Source organism: Paramacrobiotus metropolitanus, unplaced genomic scaffold (assembly GCF_019649055.1).
Source record: "Paramacrobiotus metropolitanus isolate TYO unplaced genomic scaffold, Prichtersi_v1.0 Parri_scaffold0000150, whole genome shotgun sequence".
NCBI classification, from domain to species: Eukaryota; Metazoa; Tardigrada; class Eutardigrada; order Parachela; family Macrobiotidae; genus Paramacrobiotus; species Paramacrobiotus metropolitanus.
In genome coordinates, this window is record NW_026570370.1 from 132,735 (window position 1) to 149,391 (window position 16,657).

Below are 16,657 nucleotides of genomic sequence, written 5' to 3' on the forward strand. Positions count from 1 at the left end.
GCGCGGTATTAAACTAACAATGCTTGCAATATCCGAGACCATCTGCTATAATCTTGAACAGAATGCAGCGAGTCTTTTGTACTATGATACCACAAAGTTATAGCTTTCACTCGAGCGCCTCGTCTGTCATCATCATAGGAAACACACTGCTGGGCCTTGAGAAGTGTTTCTTCCAGTGCTTCTCTAGCGTCCTGCGCCTTCCTCTCGTTGAGAATCTCCCAGGGCCAATCCGAAATGTCTGGATTGTCGCATCTGAATATCTGCAGTTCCTTCACGCCATGGACTGCGGTGATGGTCAGCACCTTGTCGTGATCAATGATAAACTTTATAATAAGAGAGCTGCCCTTCGGGGCTGGTATTATACCGGAAATCCTGTACATACTTATGAATTCCTTGACAGTGTCTGTTTCCTCATAGACATACATGTAGATAACACGCTGATTGTCGGCAGACGTAGTGAACACCAAATCTTTTTCGGTCGGCAAAAAACTCCATCTAGGTATGACTGTAATCTTTCGTTGGCCTCGAACTTGCACTATAAGGGCATACGGGACCTGCTGCTCTATTTCGATGCCTTGGTCCAGTCCATCCAGTACATTCAGAGCAGAGTTTGCTGCCCGAGCAGCCCCTTCAGGAATGGCGATCCGAGGGTCAACGGTCACGTGTACCCGCATGACAGGCAAAAGGTCCAATAAAACATCGGAGATTTGTGGGACGAACCGGCCACATCCCACTATGATAGCATCAGTAACGTCGGTCGCTGTTAAACTGGCACATTCTAGTGCTTTTTTCACTGGGTCGATAATTTTATGGAATAAATCGACACAGAGACTTTCCACCATCAACGGCGTTACGCTCATTGAAAAGTTTCTACCATGCAACCAAGGAATTTCAATGGTCTGACGATCACATCCATCAATTTGCTTACATGCGTTCAAAATTCGGTCATTCTGACCTGATTCAACGCTGTAAATGTTCTCGATTACTCCTGCTAAATGCTCCGCAATCCGCTCATCAAAATCTTTTTCCCCCAAGGAAACATCTCCTATCGATGAATGTAATGAAACCTTGCAAGATCAGCGTTATTGTTACTCAGTTTTACGATGGATACAATCAGCTGCTGGCGCTCCAACAACTCTAACACCAAAATATATCGTTTTCCTGGACCAAAATTCCTTATGCAGGGTATAACGGCAGCTAGTGCATCGTCAATTAACCGTACCCTTTCGATCCCCGCCATGGCCGCAGCTAGTTTTATGGCCCGACGTTCAGCTACCGTGAAATACGTTGGGACAGTTATAACAACTTTTTTGGTTTGACAAGCGCTTATCGCGCTTATCGACTCGGCCAGACGCATAAGGTTGTTAAATAACAGTGACGTTATTTCTTCTGCCGAGTAAGTTGTAGCCCCTCCACGTTCTATAATCTGGATTCGTGGAATTCCGTCTTCATTAACAATGTTATAAGTCGCAACATTTTTCTGCGCGGTAACGCGCTTGTGTTTGAATCTCAGTCCAATTATGCGCTGCAAATTGTAGACGCACTGCTTTGGATCGACTTCTTGATGATCCATCGCTTCTTGACCGCACAGTATTTTTGTTCCCGATTCACTGGTCTGATCGAACGCAATAAAGCTCGGAATTTGTGGCTCGTGCTGATGTGGCTCCGTAACAACCTCCAATCGACCATTGCGACAAACAACCACACTGCTATGGGACAAGCCGAGATGAATCCCAACAGCGACAGCACTGAGCGGTTGGTTTTGCTGTTCAATCAGCCTGCGGAGGCTTAACAATTTGTCCAATAGCGACGAGGATTGAATTCGTAGGGAAGTTGACGCAGTTAAGCATGACGAGATGCATTCAGCCAGTTGTATTGGAATGGAAAGAGCAATTAAAGGTGCATAGCCGTCCATAATTAATGCAGCATAGCGGCTATCAGGAATTTTGTCAGCATCAAAACCAATGTCTGGAGCTCGGTACAATTTGCGTTTTGTAATGCCTACAGCATTATTTATCATTTCCAATATGACACATCCCAAACTCCAAATATCGCTCTTCCGTCCCACTTTGTCCACGGAAAGATTTAGATACATCTTCAGCATTTCTGGCGACATATAGCGAAGGGTTCCGCGGATGTTGCAAATATCACCGGAACAGGTGGCGCTTTGTTGCATCTGCACCAAGTCATCTAAATCTCCAATTAACAGTCTGTTGTGATTATCCTGCCTGTGTACCAGCACGTTTCCAGGTTTGATATCACCGTGTATGATGTTGTTCACATGTAGATAATTTATTCCATCCGCTAATTCAGTAGCGTAACGAATGGCGGTTGGGACATCGAGAACGCTTGCATTTGTCAGTAAATTTGTCAGATCCCCACCTAAAACCAATAAGCGTTAACTACAACTCGGTGATTAAGAAACGGCTGGACATACCAGCGTAATAGTCCATCATAAGTTTGACCGATACCCCGCCGAACGCTGATGATCTTGCAACACTGACTTGATGGTAACTTGCGAGGTGATCGTGCTGAAACGTCAAAAGAAACTCCATTCGTCTGCGCCATTTATTCCAGTTTTCTGTGGTTGCCAGAACTGCTGACTCTTTGTGTAGGTGGATGATTTTGACAGCGATGTCTTGATCACCGATAAAGTCACCGGGTTCTGTTATGTTCGCTCTGTAAACAATGCCAAAAGTGCCCCGACCGATATAATCCTCCTCCTGAAAAGTATATCGACAACGTTTACCCAAGACTTCTGATTGGATATCCATCGAATATCACAGCAGATATTTTCGTAAAGTATTACGGTCCACACCGAAATCTTCATGTGCAAGTTATTTTGCAAGATAAAGACCGCGACTGTGTACTCAGTGTAGTCAGGCACTCAGGCAGATAGAACCAGGACATTTTTATTTCTCTCGTTTGCGAACGTGTGCACATAATGCTGATTGCTGAATACATATTCAACACAAAATATCATACTGTAAGATAAGATTATAAATGTAGTTAATAACGCTGTTGTCTGGTCACATGGAAAAGTTTAAGATAACATTATGCCGATAATCGTGAGTTTTGCAATAACCTTCAGTGTCATGATATTTACCGCCATCTTTGTAAGTGCCTTTTGAGAGCACTAATAGGAGAGAACTCGGGGATTAGAAAATGTTTAAATGCAGTAAATGGATTACCATAAATTTTGCAAGGGTTAAGTTTTGCAAGACTTTGCACTAATCTAACGTCGCTGCCTATCAGCAGAGGGTGAACTGGCCTTCGCCGAACGGAGGAATTATCTCTTCCAGCCTTTCTGGCTTCGATTCACTCCGTTACCGACTTGGTGTCGACCCTTCTTTCTGTTCATGGCGCAGTTGACGGCACAGTCGCTCAAGAGCTGTGGAAAGGAAACTCCCGCCAACCGGAAGTACCTAAAATTCCCTTCTGGAAATCTTGCTATCTCGATCGGAAAGCGTGGGATCTGCCTCTTTGCAACATCTCAGTGGCCACTTTACTGAAGTCTGAACGTTTTCCCGAATGATGAAGTTAAAAAGGCCCGCCCTCTCGCTCAGTCGGAACCATAAGCCGACATCTGGTTGAATGCGCTGCTTTCAGCCCATCTCGGGTATGTGACCGATTATGACGGTGCTAGGCTGCTAGCTAAACTTACCAGTAGCACTTAGGTACAATACAGAACGAAATGGTCGCATGGCCGCATATCTACATTCAGTACGTGCTTCACGTTTCATGTTTCGCGTTTTATGGGCTTCGCCTTCATCAGGCTTCATGCATATGCGTTTTCCTGTGTTTCGTGCGTTTCCTTTGTTTCATGGATTTCTTGCGTTTCGCGTGTTTCACTCCTCAGAATGTTTTATGAAGCTCTGACGCTCTTTACGTTTTCGGAGGTTTATGGTTTCAAATTTGTCGTCAATATGTCAAGTTGAGTCACCTTTTAATCATTGTCCAAACTCACACATTCTCTCGCTGGCAGTGTATCCCAACGTGAAAACGACCCGCGGCAGTAACGTCCGCACGACACTCCCGAACTCGCATTGCCTCGCATTACCGCGAGACTCGGCGCCGGGACAAACCGCCACAAAGACGACACATACGCCAACAGAAGAGAGCGGAACGTCGTCCGCTGCCGCAGCCGGGCTACCGCCGCCACTTCTGGTTGCACAGGTTTCCCCCTCCGCACCACCACCAACCAACCACAAATCGCCTGGTGCACCGCGCCCTGCAACGCCAGCGGCAAATATCCATCCAAAAATAATGTTTAAGAGCAGATGGTGGATAATGGTATAACCGGAGATAGTCCGTAACGCCGGGCGCTAACGGACAAAAAACTGTTAACGTAGCATGACGATAACGGACCTAAAACAGTTAGCGTATCATAATGCGCCGCACGTGATTTCCAAGGCGAGAACCGACTGGACAACTGGAAATGAAGTACACATGTATTTGCGGAAATATTCGTGGCGTTCATGGCGAATCTCAAGGAAAACTGTATCGGCAAAATTTTCTGAATGATGTTGCCGATCCCGTTGTTAACAGGAAAGCATGATTCCCACGGGAGTTGTTAATGTTGAGACGTTAAAGAAAGCCGGCGCAGCGGGATTACAAATCGACGTCAGCCCTAATTGCTGGTAAAACTCCGGCTTCTCTGCTTTTCGGTTACCTTCCTGCGGATGTCGCGGTTGCCTTACCGGCCTAATTACGACCAACAGGATCTGTCAACGTCCCTAATTATGCTCGACATTCGGCGCGCGCAGATGTCCTGGCGGCATACGGAATTAAAGGTCAACATCAAAGTAGCCAGTGTGTGTTCAGCGTTTCCGCTTAATTCTAATACATTGCAGTGTGTTTTACACGCGCACTGCGTGGAACTTCCAAACTAGCTGGTTTGGCATGCTTAACACAGTACGCTTAATGACTGCTATAATCCGAAATCCTGACAAAAACATGAAACCAGGATAGCGCGGTTAGACAGAATGTAAGTAAACAAAGCGATTATAGGGAGTTGTGCTGCGCCATTATCACCACGGCGCATAATTGTTACGGTTTCGTATTTGACATCGACGTTGATTTATAAGGGACACAGCTTGACATGAGCATAGCGAGGCGGAAATGCATGGATGATTCGTTGGAGGAAATGTCAACAGGAAAAGGTGCAGACAGGAAGAATTACGTCGCTTGAATTAATATTCAAGACCTTTATACATTCCAATGGGATGATGACGTGACAATTTATTGCTGGTATACATATAAATAATTGTTACACGTGCGTATTGCATAATAATGGTCTGTAATAATTGGATTACTGGAAAATAGTAGTTGTTATAATAATGGACTACAGGATTCATTGGATAGTTCATTGTTTTTGTCCCATGAGTTTTCCGACTAAGTCTAAAAGGTTATGATTTTGTCCTAAATACAGGCTATTCATGATTCTTCGATTTATCGCATATTTTATTCACTTCAGTTCTAAGTGCATGTTTCCATATTTTGGTCACCCTTCCCACGTGGCACGTTGAATAACTACGGGCTACACAACCTGTTCACTGTTGTACTCTCAGTCTGTAGATACCAGAGTATAATAAATCCGAATTGTTGAAATTTGTACGCATGGAAAAAAGTTGCTTTGCATTGCATCGGTCGAGTTTCTGCAAACCGTTTTATTTTTGTACGGTTTCCTTGTGAAATCTGTTGACACTATGTTTGTTGAAATTTTGTTTCTTAGAAAATTTCACCAGGCGCATAAGGCGTGGCTGGCTGGTGTAGCGCTGGGAGGGTGTGGCATCCACGTGGAAATTTTGATTATATTATATTGATGGAAGAATTCGTGCTCATTTCGTACAGAACTCACTGAATTTACAGAATAATCGATGATATATTATAAAGGTCACAAATGTCGGTTTTACTGTGGGCAATCGCGACCTGCTGCAAATTGCGCTTGAATTCGGTAATCGTGTTTTTACGCGCACGATTACACATTCTATTTGCACGGTAACTTTTTAACGCGATTCACCAGCGCAAGCCATATAACGTGTACGCACTGTTAATTTAACTGTACAGTCATCAATAGTGTAATTCTGCAATCTGTCGCAGTTGCGAACGGCGTTTGCTCGCAACCGAAGCTGACCAATCCTGCCAACTCGCCAAATATTCAGAATTAAATCACTTTGACACATCGATGTGACGTTTCCATTTTCAGCAGCTGGCCGGTACCAAAGCACAGCGAACAATATTTCCGTTGCACGATAAAATAATTTAAATTTAAAGTATGCATGAACCGACAAAATAAACTTGGGAAGGAAAAATTAATGTGATCATAGCTGAATAAGCGCACGCTGCCGGCGTGAAAAATAACTGTGCTTCACAGTCCAATATAGGCTGCAAATGTCGTCATCCGCAGAATGTTTATGTCGTTAATCAGGTCATGAAATCTTGTCTTTACCCGCTGGCAAACAACTGCCGCTCCTTGTTTATCAATTTCTACAACGGCAAATGCCATACAATTTGTTGAAAGAAAAGCATTACTCAGAATATGTCATCTACGTGCAAAAATGTTATCTTATGAAATCACTGATTTCAAATTCACCAATCCCTTGTTAATCAGCTAATGAGGTGCAGTTACTTACGTATCTGCTCCTATATAAGCAACCTTCGTATAAACCGTCGAACAACAACATATTTGTGGTTCCGTTCCTCTTTGGAGAAGCTCACACACCGTTCCTCTTGTTGAAAATATCTTTTGTCGTCGCTTACTGCTCACTTTCGAAAGTAAGTGCATTCCTGATATGCGTTTTTTTTTACCACGATAACAACTGCAGCAATCTTCATTTAAATCTATGTTTAGTGTCAAGCGACAGCGATAGCCTGGGCACTATCGATTATGGATCGTCAAGTACTGAGAGCTCATCTACGCGTACTGCACCATCGGACAACAACCCTCCGAGTAGTGCCTCAGTCACGGACAGCAGCAGCTCCACCGTGTTTAACGACAGTTCAAGCAAGAGTAGTGAGTACTACCTCAATCCAATGGCCACCCCCAGCTCGGACAGTAGCAGTTCGTAAAACGATGAGTTTTGGAAAGACTTGACTTTGTGTTCCCCGTGCCGTTGGTAAAAGTCGCTGCAACGTAAAACTCTAGATAAAATCCTGGCTGTTATCGACCATTTATCAGTTTTTGTTCGTCACCTTCGCCTCGTTTTGCTATGATGTTTCAGAGAAAGACAGCTTATTTTATTTCTCGTCGTAATTTTTCCTTGGGTTTAATTCCTTCCCTCCTGATCGCTTCGATTCTAATATGAATTTATCATCTGTATAAGCTGTATAGCTGATTTGCATAAATAAAACGAAGAATGAGCCAAATGTTTTTCGATGATAGTTCAGTGGGTAGTAGTTAGTCGCTACGAAATGACCTTTTAACGTGGTTCAACAAAAAGGTTACCGTTTATTGGAATGTCAGTAGTACGTATTTTAAATTCCAAGAAAGAACAAATCTCTCTTTTTACCGCAAATTGGATTTTGAATGAACGTTGAAAAGGCTATTAGTTGCCTACTCGTAGGGGGTGGTTTTTCGTACACCATTTCCTTATAGGTTTTGCGCATTACTGTCTGTATGCTACCATTATTACTCTGAACGTATTGTTTGTTGGCGATCATACTGGTGAATTTAGTCGCTTTAGTAGAACTAGTCGCTTCGTTTCACAAACTAATAAATTTACCTGCGCCTGAAATGTTTGTCGAAAATAAATAAGCACATTGCAATCACGTGAAGTAATCAAGAGAATGAATATTTCCACGATTAAGGCCACAGCCGATGCCTTTGGCGACCGTTTGAAATTTGAATCGAGTCTACTTTCTTCGTGTACGGATTATTATTGGGATCGCACAGTTTTTTCATTACTTTTATCTCGCATATTTTAGCGACAAGCTGACGACCTTCGCCAAATCGGCGAAGCGGAAGACAACCTTCCTTATTACGTCATCACTTCCTTATCCCGTGATTTTCTTGTCTTGTCAGGACTTCTTTATCCCGTAACTTTTTAATACGCCATGTCGCCATCCCGTGCACGATGCGGGATATAGAGAAGTCACTAACATTGTAAGTTAATTAGCAGACATTTCCGACAACTCCGTAAACGATTAAATTATCGTGCTCGAAGAGCGCAGAGTCGCGCAGGCATTAGTCACACAAACTCCGACGAACACCAAAAGCCGCAAATATTGCTGTATGACAGTGCATCTGCTATGGAACAAGAACAGACGAAACTGGCGAATAGGCGATCTCGAATGTCGATGTGTTTCATGTTGTAACGTTGGCCAGTTTCCCGACGAGATTCGCAGACCCGTTGCGGCCATTCCAGAAAAGCGATCCCACGATACTCCGAAACTGACAGTTTGGATTCTGGTTTCGTATTTGGTCTGTTTGGTTTTTCCATCCTCTTGTTTATTCTCTTGTTATTTGTCTTGCCTGCGCTGTGGCTTCGTTTTTGGGGTCTCCTCGCGGATGGTCATACAAGCGGTAGAGTGATCAAAGCGGTCCTCAGTTACCAAGTTCGGCATCGGTCTGCAATTACTATCTCTGCTAACTAACCCCATTTCCGGCAAACTATTCAGTCCGAAAATACGAACGGAGAGGGCGGAGAGGGCGCTTAATTTTAATTCGGCAAATTAATGTTTCTCTTTTTGTTCGGATGCCTGGAATATAATGTATCTGTACAGAGTATGCACACTTTCTGCATGACTACAAGTCTACAATCACGAGGAAATGCTTAACCTTTAATGCTGGAATGATTTGTTTAAATTAAGAATGATGGGGCGTGTTTAAATTAAATTAAGAATGATCTCCCACCCACAACCTGTTTCAAAAATAAGGGCTGCTTCCGGAATTACTGCCTAATGCCCTTTTTTTTACATTTTTTACATTTTACATTTTTTAAATTACATTTTTTAATGCCCTCCGAGGGCATTAAAAAATGTGGGTCGGCTTACTTTGCCTTTGCCGTTTTAGTTAGCCTTTTTCGACTTTACCTTTATCTTTGCCGCCGTCAAAACCTTTACCGTTTTAGTTTACCGTCAAAATTACCGTTCAGAAAGCCGTTGCCGTTGATTAACCGTTAGCCAATAAATTACCGCTGACACTGTACCGCTTTCCTGGACATTACCTTGTTGCACATTTTAAGTAAGTAAACGAAACGTAACGTACACGTACATCGATAAATGTGGCACATTACCAGTTATTAGTATCAACGTAAATACATTGTGCGGACATATGTAAAGTTTTACGCAGTTTTATTCCTAGCCACACGAAACAAAAATTGCAGAAACCGCAAACATCATAAATTTGTGCAACATTTGCGTAATTGGTCCATTAGTGTTACACCATGCTGCAAAACTTAATACAGAAGTTAAAGAATCATTCTATGGGTACAAAAATTATTCCATTGTAAGTGAGTTAGCCAGAATATGCTTTCATACACACACTTTCCAAGTTACAGAATGATTTTGGCGTAATTACTCGTACAAATTTCGAATAATTACTCGTACATAATTACTCGTACATATTTTGATAACGAAAAATAAATTAACATCCGCGTCGCACTGCTTTGCTACAGTGAACCAGTAAATTTTTGTGATTGCTTATCCTAGAGTTCTTTTTGCATGTATTTATAGTTCATTACATTCATCGATGTGTGTACTTTACGTTTTGTTTACTTAAAACGTATATCAAGTAAATATACAGGGAAGCGGTAAAGTATCAACAGTAATTTATTGTTTAACGGTTAATTAACGGCAAAGGCTTTCTGAACGGTAATTTTTGACGGTAAATTAAAACGATAAAGGTTTTGCCGGCGGCAAAAAAGGCAAAGGTAAAGTTGAAAGGGGCAAACGGAAACGGCAAAGGTAAAGGGGCGGTAAAGGTAAAGTAGGCCGACCCATAAATGTCAAGCGCCACAAAATGCACTGTATACCGCCAAATGATTCCTATTAATTCTGAACTTATGCTTTGTTTTTGAACTTTTCTGAACTACCGCTTTCTGAACTTATTCTTTTACAGTGTTTTTGTACTTCTCCATTTTTCAATCAACCTTACCTGCCCCAGCTTGTGAACAAGTATTTGTTGGGCAATACTCATAACTGGAATGCTGGAAAATCATCATGAACCGAAATTCATCTCCGTTCCAGTTGCTAAAGTGCTTCTAAATGCCCTGAAGGAACTTATCGTTATTCCTAATTTTCAATCAATGACTCAACAGCTTTATGATAAAATCGTAACTATGTACTTTGCTCCAAATATCAACTACATTACTTAGGTCACTGAGTCACTCCAGCTCCACAGCGAGTCGTCTGACGTGACGGCTCGCCGTGCAACAAAATGTGAAATCGTCCACGTTGCACTTACCACTTACCAGTCGGAATAGTGAAACAGTGCAAATTATTTTCAATGCGTGCGTACGATCTACGACTCTACAATCTATAGTAACAACAAACATCATTTCTCTTATATTGAAGGCACCAGTCGAAACCGTGGCAGTCAGCAGAGAAGCTCTTCACTTCTTGCCAAACACCTCTTCCTAAATTACCGTGACTAACTGTAGGTATAAAATAGTTATCGAAGTAAGGAATGCTAAACGAACAATAATGTACTCGTAGTTACACTGCGCAGAAAGGAGGGACAAGCATTTGTATTTCCTTGTCAACTTATCATAGACATGGATAGCAGCCAAGGCACCGCCGGCGGCGAAGAATTCTATGGGATGAGCTATCAGTATTCTTGCAATTTCAAGCACCTTCTCGGGACCGGAGCATTTGGTGCTGTGTATAAAGCACTGATTACGCATCAGGGGGATAACGCCGAAATACAAGGAGATGCTGCCGTTAAACTCAGTCATTTTACGAAAGAGACAGACCCTCTGCGCGATTTGGAAAACTGGGAAAAACGTCGCGCGCGATGGCAGAAACTAGTCAAGCTGCGACATGATCGATTGTTAACGTATCATAAAATCTCTGTGTACCAATCCGCAAGAGGAGCCAGTGTCGAATATCTAATGGATTTCTGCAGTGGTAAGTTGCATCGGAGTGGGCATCGATTGACTTTGGGCTAAAGTGCATTCAAGTGAAAAGTTTTTAATCATATTTTTAGAAGATTCTCGTGTAGAAACAGTTTTTTTTTTGCTGTACGCTGCATCTCAGTAGGCAGACGGCGAGGGTGTTACCGTCCGAATTCCAAAACTTCTGGCGTCCGCCAAAACGTTTACTGTGAATTATAGCAACCAGATTTTGCTAGCCTTATTTTTTGTGTACGAATAAACACAGTTTTCCTGTGTCGAACGATTCTGTCAAATTATAAATTGGTAACCGGTTTGTTACCACAGTGTAAATTCGAAGCCAAACCATTTGTCAGCGCTGTACACTGTGTTGTGTGTACTGACAATTCGTAGCAGGGATTTTGACGAATGTTTTTAACATTACCTTTGCTCACTGCCCGTTTGTGGTGAGGCTTAGTTTCTGCAGTTCGTGTACCAACTCTGCGTCGCTAATCCGTACTTCTTAATTGGCGCTTCGGCTTGAGTGTAAGCCAGTATGTTTGATTTAGAATTTCTCATTCAAGCTGAAGCAAATTTTTTTCAAGTACTCGTAAAACTTCTGTATACAAACTTTTTAGTTAGGCCAAAATGTCCATGCTCAAAGTACACGCATTGATACTGAGATCTGTAATTACTGCTGGAAAACGTTAAACCGGACTGAAGGTAATAACTGCAGCGCATTTCACCACTTACATTCTTGCAGGTGGTGATTTGGCATCACTGTTGGGAAGCTACAGAAGCAAAAAGGGCCATCTCGATCAATTAGAAGCCTTGTGCTATGCTATGCAGATTATTGACGGTGTGGATTATTTGCATGTCGAGAAAATAATCCATGGGGATTTAAAGCCAGGTAACATTCTTGTGAAGCCGAATGAAGACCATCACAAATTGCTGATCGGTGACCTTGACGACCTTATTCCCATGCAGCAGAGTATCAGTAATCCTGGAGATTTTCACAGCGTTCACGGAACTTTTTGTTACACGTCTCCTGAATGCCTCAGAAAACTGGCATCACTAGATTTTGAAAATCTTGGACAAAAATCGGACATCTGGAGCATTGGATGCATTATCCACGATTTAGCCAACTGTTGTCTTGGGATTGAGAACAAAATTTTTGTTAAAGAAGGAAACCCACCCTTATCCTCTGAGCATCTTAATGATCACGCACTGGCAATGAAAATAATTGACGGTTACATCCCATTCATCAATGATAACATTACGACACCCTTTAAAGATATGATCAAGAGTTGCTTGCAAGTGGATAGTAGGGACAGACCCTCTGCGGAAGAGTTGTTGCGCCTATGCTGCAGAAAAATTAACGGCCACGAAGCTACTGTCCGCTGTAGTGTATGCCCAATGTCTTGGACCTCATTTGGCCAAAGTGAACCAGAGTTTGGCATAGCTCTTTTCAGTGGTACGACGTACGAGAAGGTATTTGTGCAGCATCGTCAGAAAAAGAAAGCACTACTGGAAAACAGATGGAACAATCTTTGGCTGTGGAACGTCAAAAAATGCTGGATGACCTTGTTCACTCCCTAATGCTAAAAGAGACAGAAAGCAAATTTGAAATCGGAAAATCACACAGAGAGCAAGAAGAAGGAGAAGAATCGGCTTCTCAAAGACAACTGAACCAAGCTGTGGAAGCCGAGAAGGCGAAACTTCAGGAAGATTTTCGCTTGCGGCAAGAAGCTATGGACGCTAAATGGGCCAGCGAACGAGCACGCTACGAAGAAAGATTAGAAGAAATGCAGTGCATCATGAGCAAGGCGCATGAGCGCGTGAGCAAAATGGTGGAGCATCTACAGAGGCCGATTCACGATCGTGAAACGAAGTTGCAGCTTGTCAACGGTCTCCAGCTAAAAATCCACCAAACCGACCTCATACTTCTTGCTGGGACAAAAGGGATGGGCAAAAGCACCTTTTTGTGGCTACTGGGCAAAGGTGAAAAGCCCAAGCGGTCACTAAGCGATGGGACAGTGGAAATCCGTTATGTGGACAGTTTTATCGATTTTATTGGACTACGCGGATGGACACAAGAAGAACTGCTGAAACTAATGGTGCTGATGATTTACGAAGGTATTCCAGCGGATCTGATTGTATTTGGTAATGACCGCATTGATTTGCCAGCGATTGCTCTGGGTTCGTTGGGGATTAACAATCCAATGATCGTTATCATGTCCAGTCACTTCTGGAAACTTTATGAACCGCCATCAGGAGCTCAGAAAAGAATACACTTGGTAGAAACTCGAGACGGTGTTCGTCTTGTTGAACCGGAAGCGGATTTGGAGTTTATCTACAGTTTACCAGTATACGAGGATATCAAGAAGTTTCATTTGGGAACACCCATTACACATCACGAGAATCTTGAACTGTTGATCCGTAGGCGCAAAAACGTTGGTATCCGGCCGTTTCAGTTTTTGCTGGACAAATTAGGGGATACATTTACAGTGGGCATGGAGAACGACAGTATCATGGAAGCCCTTTTCCGTTTTATCTACATATTTGAGAAGAAATATGGGAAGAACAGGCTCAGTTTTATGAACTACGCTACACTGCAAGATTTTAGTTGACATGTGAGTATCGATAAAACGAACGATCGGTAGGCAGTACGGATCAGTTCGCCCGGATTTTGGCCTATGAATTCGACATGTTCGGCCGACGCACACAGATTTCGTTGACGAATTTTAATCGGCCTCTTAATGCTCCTTGAAGCCTCCTTCCGTTTCCAAAATTCGGAATTCTACTTGAATTCATTTTAAAAATTTTGGCTTCCCCTTGCATTGACTTTTTTTTCGTGTGTGGTTTGTTCAAAAACTTTTTTTGTTTATTCATTTTTTATTTGATTTTATTACCTATACTGTTATACAGTGTACTTACTAAAAAAATGGCTCTCGATGTCAGCGGCATTCACATCGCGATCGGCGAGAGTCGTGAAAGTCTGATTGCCGACTTATTTGAAACTTTCTCTGGTTCACGTAAGAAAGTTTCTGCAAGCTAACAACAGTTTTCCTGCAAACGTTAACATTTAATTTGCTGTAAATACCAGCCTACCGAAATACCCGTGTTCCACCATTGGCCAGGACGCCCATATTCCGCCTTCGGGCAAACTGTCCGACTCCGCTAGAACAAAACACTATTGCATGACTAATGCAGTTGGTCGGCCGAAACACCTTCTGGACCGTTTGACGGTTCTGAGGATAAGGAAAAGACCTCAGTTTTCCAAATTATGACCCGGTCATTACTTTTAGGTATGAGCCAACTGCAGTGCTGGTGCTTAATGTCCTTCGCACTTGTAAAGTAGTTTTCTTCTTAATTTTCATCACTCTTATTTTTCGGAACCGAAAACGCCGTATTAGTACGTAATATAGCGCCTCACCCTAACAATACGCAATAGCTGTAGCAGTTGTGTTTATATGATTTCCGCAGAATGCATCCGTCGCTTGTCGAATGCTTAATTGATAATTCTGAATATTTTTTCTGAATTCGCTGCTGAAGCCTACGAAATGAAACCTATGGCAGCATACGAAATCAGGAAAACAGATTCAACACGGTTGGGCAGACGAAGATAAAAAATGCGATTAAGAAATACTGCCGCGTCATTCTTCCAGCGGCTTATGAAAACTGAAGTGTTTTCTTGGTATTAATTTTAATATCGGCGTTTATGCTGCTATATACGGCACAACAGGGCAGCCTAAAATTCAGATGATCCGATGCGAGTTTCACAGAATAGGGGGCAGACAGGAAGGCCACTGTGCCATTGTGAGCGCTCGTGTAATATACAAGAAAACTTGAAGCGCAGACACACTACTTCACCTTAAAAAAATTTAAAGATTGTTACATAATTTATGGCAGAGCGAAATAAACGGAAAAGGTCACGGCGGTGTAAGACCGGCCGGTTTCGTAGTCTAATATGTGGTGTTTTACGGAAATATGCATAAACGGCAACGAACGAGACGGCAATTGCGAGTCAGGAATTGTTATTGAAGGAAATCGGACTGTAATCCGAGGCAACTGTCGGAAAAGCACAAAAACATCGGTATAAAAGAGCAACAAGTGGAACGGTATATCAGATAACAGCATGTACGGGCATATCGCCCTTAACAATCAGAAAGCGCATTTCATGAGAATCGGCACATACTAAGTGATTCAGGCATTGGGCAAGGGAAAAGTAGCGAGCCGAGCATCAGGACAAAGTACATGTAACACTTCTCTCCATGAAAAAGGACTGTCCGCAGTCCATAACTAATATAAGAAAAGCAGAAAAGCCAGTCAACCAGCAGTACGATAAAGCAGCTGTTTTTGCATTTTAAAATTTTCGAAACACATTCATGAAATAGCAAATAATAATATGCAAGTAATAGTTATACTTTATACGGTTAGAAGAAATACAGGTAATATAGCGGAATAATCTGAATTTTATTTTTGGAACGCTTTTAGGAAAACCGGATTGAACCGAATTTTCATTTTATAAATGTTTTGGATTTTAAATTCTCTGACTCATTTTATAATAAATGCGGTTCAGTCGATGATATCTTTCGGTCGCTCTTGAACTTGAACTTTGATCAGCGGTTAACCGTACACCAAAACCATAACACCACACCGTATTTACGCAAATAAACAGACATTTCATTTCCTGAGGCAAAATCGACACAGTACAATTTATAAATATTAAGTCGCTGGTTTCAAACATTATTCATTCGCTTGTCTAAACACACGCCTCTTTTCCCCTTTTTTTTAATGCAGCTTTAGTGCATTCAGTCTACGATGCTAAACTCGTGTCTCGCTGGTAAAAAATTTTTTTTCGTCTGCTGCAATCGAGTCGCGCGTGTGCGATCTCATACGAAATTTTGTTCTGTTTTTTTTCTCAGCAATTTTCAATGCTGTTGCTGACGGGTTTTGGTCAGAGGCATTACAGCAAAAAATTTTTTTGCTGTTGCGGACAAGTTTTCTGCAGAGATTTCACAGCAGATGGTATTGCTGTTTCAGACAGGTTTTTGTACATCGATTCTAGACTGCGTTAGTTGAGGTAATTTCGAAGCATGTGAGCGATTCTTCATTCGCGTAGACACTGTGCAAACAAACTGCTGCACCAGCTTATCCGTTAACTATATTTTTTAAAATTCCAATATCTAATTTTGCCCCAGAAAATTTCGATCTCAGTCTATTCACACAAACACCATGCGCTACCCATGGTTGTAATGCAGGTCGTTTAATCTGATCACGCACTGTTCGTTGTGAGGCGGTAATGACTGATAAAATCGGCGACCTAAAGCTTCAGGTAGCGAACCGTATATAACTGGGTTCGCTGGAGCGAACCTTAAAATTACTGGGTTCCCGGGGATAGAAACGGGTTTATCTCCAAGAACTTTTTTTTTTGAAATTCAAACGAAAATTTGACAATTCTCGAAGGAAATTTCCTGACCAATATTTTTGATAAATTTTCCACAAAAAATAAAGCGATGCTTTTTACTGAAAAATTTAAGTAAAACCTGACCATGTTAAATTTGACGAAATACAAGCGAGAACCTGACTTGATTTGAATTGTCTTAGCAAAATATAAAAAACAA

At 42.1% G+C, this 16,657-nt stretch overlaps 3 protein-coding genes and 2 long non-coding RNA genes across 7 annotated transcripts; 4 read left to right on the forward strand and 1 right to left on the reverse strand.

The window, feature by feature from the left end:
- On the reverse strand, positions 1–2,907 carry LOC129599595 (dual specificity testis-specific protein kinase 1-like). The gene is made up of 2 exons (XM_055497878.1): positions 2,438–2,907; positions 1–2,382 (listed from the first exon to the last, which is right to left on the reverse strand). Exons 1-2 carry the CDS (start codon positions 2,772–2,774, stop codon positions 1,046–1,048), a joined length of 1,674 nt encoding a protein of 557 aa, XP_055353853.1. The 5' UTR covers positions 2,775–2,907; the 3' UTR covers positions 1–1,045.
- A 238-nt stretch (positions 2,908–3,145) lies between these two features.
- Positions 3,146–5,920, forward strand: LOC129599602 (uncharacterized). Its single transcript, XR_008691935.1, has 3 exons — positions 3,146–3,619; positions 3,986–4,987; positions 5,088–5,920. It is a non-coding gene; the product is annotated as an uncharacterized LOC129599602 (long non-coding RNA).
- A 493-nt stretch (positions 5,921–6,413) lies between these two features.
- LOC129599605 (uncharacterized) lies at positions 6,414–7,362 on the forward strand. The gene is made up of 2 exons (XR_008691937.1): positions 6,414–6,777; positions 6,854–7,362. It is a non-coding gene; the product is annotated as an uncharacterized LOC129599605 (long non-coding RNA).
- A 3,070-nt stretch (positions 7,363–10,432) lies between these two features.
- Positions 10,433–12,757, forward strand: LOC129599596 (mitogen-activated protein kinase kinase kinase 19-like). Of its 3 annotated transcripts, none has more exons than XM_055497879.1 (3): positions 10,433–10,597; positions 10,657–11,067; positions 11,794–12,757. In XM_055497879.1, the coding sequence occupies exons 2-3, from the start codon at positions 10,716–10,718 to the stop codon at positions 12,627–12,629; spliced, it is 1,188 nt and encodes a 395-aa protein (XP_055353854.1). In that variant the 5' UTR covers positions 10,433–10,597; positions 10,657–10,715; the 3' UTR covers positions 12,630–12,757. The 3 variants fall into 3 exon arrangements, with proteins under 3 accessions (XP_055353854.1, XP_055353856.1, XP_055353855.1); XM_055497881.1 differs by having other exon boundaries at positions 10,714–11,067; XM_055497880.1 differs by having other exon boundaries at positions 10,433–11,067.
- LOC129599613 (uncharacterized) lies at positions 12,629–13,673 on the forward strand. The gene has a single exon (XM_055497895.1). It carries the CDS (start codon positions 12,629–12,631, stop codon positions 13,658–13,660), a length of 1,032 nt encoding a protein of 343 aa, XP_055353870.1. The 3' UTR covers positions 13,661–13,673.
- Positions 13,674–16,657: the final 2,984 nt, after the last annotated feature.